The following is a 9102-nucleotide window of genomic DNA, read 5'->3' as shown; positions in this document are numbered from 1 at the left end:
CCTACCTCAAAATTTATTTCAGATAATGAAGGATATTCAGTGTGTTTTCTTCTGCCTTATTTCATATTGGATTTTTAATTTTTTTCTTATCCCTCAAATACATTGCCCTTGAATTTAGTGAGAGAAACTAGGGGTTTAACATACTAGTTGCAGTTCTTCTGTGCTAGTGCCTTCATACTTAGGCTACCCTGCTTAAGTTTCCACTGGGTTATATGTTCCCTAGGTTGTAACCTGGTAGTATCAAAGAGGGAGAAAACAGCATAGCATTACTGACTTTTGCTTGAGATGGTAGGAGAAAAAGCAGCATAAAAAAGTTAAGTTCATGGGAAATAACAGGCTTTCAGAGGAATGGGGAAAGTTCAACCTGGATGTGATGGCCAGTTTTACTTGCTAAATGATTGATTGTGCAGAACAGAAGGAAGAGGCCGTGAACATGCCTGTCCGTGTCAAGCACTGGTTTTGAAAGGCAATGTATGTTATTCTTACTACAACCTTTGTTGACCCAGAAGTTGGCAGAGCAGGAGAGGTACATGCTGGCTGAGAGCTGTGCAGCAGTTTTCAAGTAGATTCTTAGTCTAATAGTAACTTTCAAACAAATCTCTTCGTATGTTTTTTTTTCCTAAATTAGGGGTAGAAATATGGACTCCTGTGCATGTGTTTAAAAACAATTCCTCACTGCTTTTTTTTAAACAACAAAACTATCTGTGACCTGGTGAATGAGGGCCAGGGTGCAGTGAGCTACCAGTTCAAGTGGAGCTATAAGAAGAATAGCCACTTGATTTCACCACCACCACTGCCACTTTTAGAGAAGGAAGAGGTACATTTGTCTTTTATCATCCTCAAATTTGATGTATTTTTTTTTTCCATGCTTTCAGTGATTTTTAAGGCATGGGTACATCCTCTGAAGGTACATTCTGAATCAAGGCCCTTTTGTAAGGAAACACCAACTTTGGTTTCATTTTGTTAGCTTAGTTTCAAAGATAGTTTCACTTTTGTTTTTTGGTTTCCTAGATCTTCCTGATTTCTGTAGGCTTTGCCGCAAGCACTTTCCAGCGTGTCTTTCCAGTCTTGTCTTCTGCAGCAATATAAGGAGGGGAGGGGCTGGTGTTTGAGCTCCAGGGGGTGAGAGAGGATCTGACATGGGATGTGAGTCTTGTATCAGGATGTGAAGTGACACCTCTTCTGAAGACAATCAGGAAGCCCTTACTAAAACTAAAGCAAGAATAAATAGTGATACATCCTCCCCCTTAGCCTCCCCTTTCCCATCTTGGGCTGGTTGCCATTTCAGGGACAAGGAGATCCATTAAATAGAGCAGTGCTGTTAGGGCAGTGAATGAGGTCCTGCCAATACCACTGGTAGCCATGTGGTAGGTGGTTGCTTCTGCAGCCTCCCTGCAAGAGGATCAGGTTGGCAGCACCTGCTGCTTTAACCTCAGTACTTGGAACATCTTCTGAAGTGGTTTTGTCAGCACCTGTCCCACTCCTATTCTGCTGAGGCTCTCCTGCCTTCGGTCTCCTCGGGCTCTTTCTTTAATAGAAGAGTAAGCTCGATGGAAGAATCCCGTTTTTCTCTAGCAGTACTTTCAAACAGAGATACACTCTGCTTGGGACATGCAGATACACCTGCATTTGCTAAGGGTTGTGAAAGAAAGTCTGAAAAGTATGCCTGTGATGTGTTCAGGTGTAGTGAATCTGCCTGAGAGGTAGTACCGGAGGGTGCTTCTGTGCTTTGGTAGGCTCAGTGAAATTCCCTGTAAATAAATTCTGATTTGAAGGAGTTGTCTATAAGGAAAGAAAAACAACATAGCTGCTCACTAAAACCAGCCAACAGTTTGTTCAGTCAGCTGTCTTTTACTTCCCTGGGCTAGGATTTGATTACTGTTGACTATTTAGATTTAAAGAGTTACATTTTCTTAAGTATACATGTAATTTTTCAGTACTAACATTCTCATGCTTTTGTAGATAACTGCTATCTAATTAGTTTCATTTTTATGTGGAGTGGAAATAGAAAAGGCTTTAATTAACAACATTGTAGCTTTTTATTTCTTAAATGTGGTTACACTGTAAGCTCTCCTGCAGGTGTCTCCGGGTAGTCCAGCTCTTTACCATTAATATACGCTACAAAATAACTGCGCAGCGAATTGCAGTCAGCCCATCTCCTGTGACAGAAATGTATTTGGTGAAGAGTTGTTCTTCTGTGGTAAAGGAGACAGCTGTCATTGCTGGCCTTTTCAGTATTGTGACTGAATAGGTCTGGTACATAGAAGTGCAGGCATTAGAAATGCAGCGGTGGAATTGGCAGCTACCTCTAGCAGGAAGTTTTTAAGTCTTCTGTGTGCTAGAATAGCATGAACTAAAATACCTTACTCTGTAAACTGTCAACACTGTCCCTATATGCAGAACATACAGCTTTGTTCTTTACGTATTTCCTTCAAATGAGTACTTCCTATGTCCAAAACAATTTTTACAAAGCTTTCTCCTATTGCTGTTTCAGACTACGCTGGCACACATCATAGCCAACAGCAGCAAAAAGAACGGCACGAGGTTTGTGACACTGTCGGCCACAAGTGCCAAGACAAATGATGTTCGAGATGTCATCAGCCAAGCCCAGAATGAAAAAAGACTCTTCAAGAGGAAAACCATCCTCTTTATTGATGAGATCCATCGTTTCAATAAATCTCAGCAGGTATTGTACTACGCCGCTTTTTGGAAAAAGCCTTTGTCAGCACTTCTGTAAAATTTCCCACTTTGCCTTAAGATGATAGCTTGCTTTGGGCTTTTGATTTTAATGTTCATGTTTTTAGTAGATGAATTAGGGAGAAACAGAAAAATTAAATTCCATAACTAACTTCCAATCAATGTTTAATTATTGTGATTCAAAGGTTTAAATAAAAATCTGAGCTATACTTATAGTTGACTTATGTGCCAGGCTTTATATGACATTTTTCTGAAGTTTTATTTCTGCAAAGTCATGTTAGTAATGTTTGCCATACAGCCATACGTATCTTCATTTCAGCCTCCTCCCTGGGGGTAGCATTCTGCGTTACCTTTAAAAAGGTCTGGAATGTGGATGTGCCTAGGGTGGCTGTTTGGTTTAATGTTGTCCCCTCTTCTCTGTGAGAAAAGAGACCATAGTACCATTTAAAAAAAAAAAAAAGAGACCATAGTCGTACCATGGAAAGCTTGAATTCTGTACTACAGGTTGCGGTTTCTATATCAAGCTATACTCCAATCTTCCTGTAGTTTTCTGAGCCATCCGATAGAATTACATAGGGAACTGTAGCCCTAAAGATTGGTTCAAAGAGTATTTAGAAGTAGCCTCACTTTGTTATATTTGATAAGGAAATTTCATGATATGTGATGTTTGCCAAGCAATAAACCAAAGTCACATAAATAAACTAAAAATTTGCAGATTTTTGACACTGTTTCTTTTCAGTTGATAGTGTCCTCCTCAGTGCAAACACGAGTTATTAAGGTGAACAGCCCATAACGTGCTGTGCGTGTGAAATTAAATCATTTAGATAGCTGAGCAGATGAGCTGCCTTGTCAGTGAGGTTATTTGTCATATCAAAGGGGAACCCAAAGACTCACAAGACACGAAAAACGTAGCCTACTCACATGGGATGTTTCAGGTTGTCATTGATCGAGATCAGCTTTTTCTGCTTCCCTCCCATCCTCAGGACACTTTCCTTCCTCACGTCGAGTGTGGGACGGTGACCCTGATAGGAGCGACCACAGAAAACCCTTCCTTCCAAGTCAACGCCGCTCTTCTGAGCCGATGCCGGGTGATCGTCCTGGAGAAGCTCTCGGTTGAAGCGATGGAGGCGATTCTGATGCGGGCTGTCAAATCTTTAGGGGTCCAGGTTTTGGGCCAGGGTGACCAGCGCAACAGCTCTGCGACTGGCAGCAGCAGCGAGTGCTCGGAGTGAGTACTTTATGGGCTGCAGGGTGTTAACGCACACAACCCGAGGAATTGACTGCCTGCCAGGGAGAGAATGAAGCAGTTGGGGGATGGGAAGAGAAACCCTAGCCACTTCTGATAGTAAAGAAAAGAAGTGGCAGCATATGGCAGGGGCAGGGGGTGACAGGAGAGAGAGAGAATTCAAAGCACTGGCGCTTTCCATCCAAAACATAATTTCACCGTCTGGATTAGGAGAGAAAGTTTTATACTTGGATCTGTAGCTCCTGACTCACCCTCCCAGGATATTTAAATCCATTCTGCTGCTGAGGATTTGCTGTGGAAGCCTGTAACTGGGTCTTTGTCATGTCCTAATGTGTGTTACTTCTTGCTACTGGTTGTAAAAGCATCATGTTACCATTAAGTGGTGGATGGGGCATCCCCTCTTAAATTAATTTGGAAGTGCCTGACAAAAGTTTGTTGTTTTCTGAGAATTTTTTTTAATAAGGTCAAGGAGGACAGTACTGTTCTTTAGTTGCAGGATAAGTGCTGTGGTATGTTTTATGGTATGCTGTGAGGAGAGGGGGCTGTTGCTGCGAGGTGTTAATAGGTTGTTTTAAGATAGACTTTGCTTTTCTCTGCTCCTTGTTGTCCTAGCCAGATAGAGTCACGTTAAACGTTTGGGAGAGTTTTGGAAAAAACAAGGTCCAGATTTGTCCATAAGGGATGTTATTTGCCTTCTGAAATGGCTAGCTGGCAGATAAGAATAATGCTTGGTACTGCGCTGCTTTCATGCAAGTAATTACAGTTCCTTCATGTTGATGCTTGTCTGTACTCCTAGTAATTTACAGTGTATTGACATGGTGGTAATGGGGTAAGCACTCCATATGAAATAAATGAGAGGGAATCCACTTTGTCCTTTAGCTTTGTCATAGAATGTAAACACTAAGAATCGCTAACCGGAATGCTGAGGTCAGGGCAGGGAAGGAAAGCTATTCCCTTTTTAGCGTACCCTGCCTTATGGTTTACTCATTTGTAGCTTTTACATTTTGTAGTAATGTGAATTTTAGAAGAGAGGGCAGTACTGCATGTCAGCCTTAATGTAATGGCACAGCTGTGGTTGTGGCTACACCCCGACTGGGGTTCAGAGACTTTCCTTTCTGTACAGGATTAAAGTACAAGGCATAGTTTCAGCTGCAGTTGTTTGGGTTTGGGTTTCGCTAGACTCTCCGTATCTGTAACCTTCCATTAGCTATGGATGATTTAAACAGCACAGTGTGGTGCTTCATCAAACTGAAAGAAGCCTGGCAGGCAGACTGTCAGACTAGCACAGTTTCAGAAATCTATCCATGGAGAGAGAGGGCCCTACTCCAATGGCTAATGTGGGAGCCAAGCATTTAAAAATAAAAATGGGTTCAGAATTTAGGAGCGTTTGTTGCAGTTGTGTGTTAAGTCTTTCTCGTCTTTCCTGCTGCTGTCTGGTTCTGATCTGTAGTTGATACATACTGTTGCTGATGAGTTTGGCTTTTTATAAGCCATCCTGTCCCTTACTGCAGTTCCAGTTTTGGTCTCCCTGTTAATTCCTCCTTCTTGCTTCACTGTCCATACCATTTCTGCTCCTTCATTTCCTCTCCACGTACTACTCTGCAGGAGCAGCTGTGTCTCATCTTTTACCCCTTCAACTCCCTGCCTCTATGAAGCAGGGCTGTCATTAGATGCAGGCAGGTAACAGTGGTCATGCTGTCCTGAGGAATAAATGAAAGTCACCAATTACAGTTGAATTGGTTGTTCACTCTGCTCACCTTTGTTCCAGAGTTGGAAGAGGAGCTGTAAGGCAGCATGTCCCCAAATGTGGGGCACGCCCACTTTGAAAATGCTGCAGACATCTAGCCAGAAGGCACAAGAGATGTGTATAGTGAATATTGGATTTCGTTTCCTATGTGAGTTTCCCTTCCCAAACCATGGAAGTATAGTATGAAGTTCTGCATGTGCTGCTTGGCCTCAGTTTATCAGATGGTCTTGGTATCACATCACTTGTCTGACATGATGGCTGACCTAGATGAGATTTTGAAGAGGATGATTCTTTGTGGTCTCTCCTATTACCTTGAGGAATAAGGTGAGGGTGAATCTTCCTTAGTTTCTACAGGCATCTTTTGTGCTCAACGAGAATGCAGCCATCGCTGAATGATTCAATAGGTTTCATCGTCTCTGCACTCCATGCACATGCAGCAGTCATCAAAAGGAAAGTGTGCTCTACCTGAATCTGTTTCCTTAAATTTTCTTGGTGGCTTTTTCTTATCTTGCTTCCACCATTGCTGTGGGTTTCTGATAAGGTTAGGTCACCTGGCTTCTCTTTCATGCTGCTGTGGCCTTTTCTTGCTGAAAGGTGAAATAGAACTGCCAGGAGGTGTTACCTACTTCGGTAATTTTGTCTTTGTTACATCATCATGCTTATAAAGCTTCTTCGCCAGTTTTTGTATTAGTTACTGGATTTCTTTAGGATAAGATGTGCTTTGTGTTATATTTTCATCAACTTCACTGCCATCAAATTGTGCCTCTTAAAGCCTGCAGTAAATTAAGCTGAAAGATGGGGGAATATGAAAGGAAGAAACATACTCATGAAGAAAAGTGAGGAGAAGTCAGTGTTAAAGGAATGTTTATATTGCTGAAACTTTGCTTGTGCTTTCTGCAGTTTACGCTGTTTCAGTAATAGCACAACCTGTTCCAGGTGTACACTGATGCACTACACATGTACTGTGTCAGTGATGGAGGAAATCAAATTCTTCTTTTCTTGGCTTTTTATTTTTATCATTCAAGTGCCTCAGAGTGGTATCTCTAATTGAAGTCAGACAGTAAACTGGATGGCGGATTAATGTATTTGAAGTTAGATAGCACGGAAGACACACAGCTGAGGGAAATGAAAGGATTCCCAGTTTCCTGTTGGCAAGCCCAGACATCATGCAGTTCAGCTTGTTAGTGGCTGTATCACAAGTACTGACAGGTTTTGAATTCACTGGTTTGTAAATCACAATGTTGAAGATGGGCTTCCTTTCGGTCTTCAGTGTTCAATACCTTTTTGAAATTTATTCCCTTTTTGGAACATCCATCCAATTTTCTTGCAGGTAGTAGAGTTGCTGGGATGAGACGTGACATTCAAAGACAATGCTGTAAGGCAGTGAGCAATGCATATCATACTGCAGTATTTCAGATGAAGAACTGTATTTGCCTGTAGAAGTGTCGCAATCTGTCAAGGAGTGAGTGTAGTGAGAATAATTGCACTGAGAAAGTAAGAAAGTATTGATTTATATGTGAAAGAAGCAATGGGTACTTGATCTCATGTTCTGCTCAATTATTTTTAAATCTTTCATCATAAAGGTTCTCCTTGCTTGGACTTCCTTATATATACTCTCTGATACTGCTTACACCCTCTTGTCATTAGATCAAATGCTGCGATGTTGTACAGGTTTTATGGGTAGTTCATCATATGTTTCATGTTGTTTCTTGGCACGAACTTTCTTGAGGGTATGGAGATAAGGAGGAATTGGAAGAAAGATTTATTATCCTGTAGTGGTAGTTTTCCATTCCTTAAGCTAGTATATTACCTTCAGCTCAGTGAGTGATGGATCCCGGGGCGTCCCTTTTGACTTGTTTATGTTTTTGTCTCCAAGTATCATCAGTTACAAGGTACCAACACTGAGCGTTGGTATCCAGGGGGTGTTCAGTGTTAATTTTGGAGAGTGAAGAAAATACAAGCTTTCCCATCTGCAAGAGGATCAGGAGCTTGGGAAGAGGTCAGAAAGCATGGGAGTTATTCTGCCTTGCAGTTCTAGGGTGTGCAGAAGTCGGGTAAAGTGGAAGGGTGTAGGACACTTGAGCTTCTGAAGACAGGATGGGCTTAAAAATGTAAATACAGCTGGTGTCTTTTGGAAACCAAGATATTGAAATAATTGTCATCCTGATTTTGAAATTAGACTCCTGCCTAGTGAAGTTAAATCATAAAAAAAAAAAAAGGAATTTAAGATTTTAATTCCTCAGAAAAAATAACTGAATTCAGTTATTCTGAGTATAAAATGTTATTATTTTGAAATACTGAGTGTGAATGGAGCTGAGATTATGGAACAGGGAAGCATTATGTTATTTCAAGTCAGAGATTGTCATCAATACACTGTGCAAACAGCATGTATGTGGAAATTTTCTCTGTTTATTCTTGTTCTTGTATCATGCTCTGTATGTCGTGCTGTTATTGTAGACATGGACTGGATCAGCCTAATACATAATACATTATTTGGAGCGGAATTTCCGTTACCAGTATGTTGTAACTTGGATTTCACCGTGGAAGTGGACAAGACCTTTGCTTGTAACCAGATTTTCCATACTTCTTGTGCATATTTGTGTCAATTCCTGTAATACTAATTGCTTGTGTTGAGTCAACGGGGCATTTAAGAGTCCTATAGTGAAACTGAAGAGACAGGAATACAACTCGGCTTTCTCACCCAGCTTCTAATTAGCAAATAAATGGAAAAAGTGCTCGGAGGCCTCAACTTTGCTTGGGACAGACTGTTCTTAGCTTCTTGCGAGCATAGTACCTGCTTTTTAGTGCTTTCAACACTTCCCCTCCACTTGCAGTTGCTGAGTGCAGTTGTGGGTATCGGTGTGAGGAGGCCTCAAGCGCGTGGTGTTCTCTGCAAACAGCAGGCAAAAAGCTTAGTCCTTGCAGGTGAAACCTTCTCTTCAGTCTGCCTTGCTGGTGTATCCCAAGTGTTTGCTCAGTGCGCAGCATATTTGGTTTTGTTCCCTGTTGATGGAGGTATTAGCAGCAGGACATCTGTGTGTAGTGCCTGCTGGGTTTTTAAAAATAGCTTTTGCTTTCTTTGCTGGCTTCTTTCATTGCATATAGAAAAAGTTGGTGCCCATCTGTAGTGCTGAGGGGTGAACATTGCTCCCTGATTTTCAAGGAATTTGATGCATGAGATACTTGGCTGAATAAGTCCCTGTGCTGTTAAATTCTTCTGCTTCCCCGTTCAAACATGAAGAAGGTGTTTGAAACACCTTGGAGAGAGTGCAGCTATTTTGGAGTTCCACTGTGTGTGCGTGTTAATTTTTTTTTTCTAGCTTTATCAAATACATGAGAAATAAGGAGGTGCAAATAAAAATATGACAAGATGCATATGTGTATATAGATAGATATATTTTTCCCACAGGAT

General features: G+C 41.4%; 1 protein-coding gene across 1 annotated transcript in view; it reads left to right on the top strand.

Annotated features, from left to right (window-relative positions):
- Positions 1 to 1430: 1430 nt before the first annotated feature.
- The window catches only part of WRNIP1 (Werner helicase interacting protein 1), a gene marked incomplete at its 5' end in the record, with an annotated part of 17315 nt that continues 9643 nt past the window's right edge, over positions 1431 to 9102 (top strand). Inside the window, 3 exons of the mRNA XM_009326518.1 lie at positions 1431 to 1541; positions 2495 to 2686; positions 3681 to 3925. Of these exons, the coding sequence (XP_009324793.1) occupies positions 1431 to 1541; positions 2495 to 2686; positions 3681 to 3925 (548 nt within the window). The remainder of the gene's footprint in view (positions 1542 to 2494; positions 2687 to 3680; positions 3926 to 9102) is intronic.

The sequence above is a fragment of the Pygoscelis adeliae genome, unplaced genomic scaffold (assembly GCF_000699105.1).
Source record: "Pygoscelis adeliae isolate BGI_AS28 unplaced genomic scaffold, ASM69910v1 Scaffold186, whole genome shotgun sequence".
NCBI lineage: Eukaryota > Metazoa > Chordata > Aves > Sphenisciformes > Spheniscidae > Pygoscelis > Pygoscelis adeliae.
This window is presented reverse-complemented; position numbering and strand designations above follow the sequence as displayed.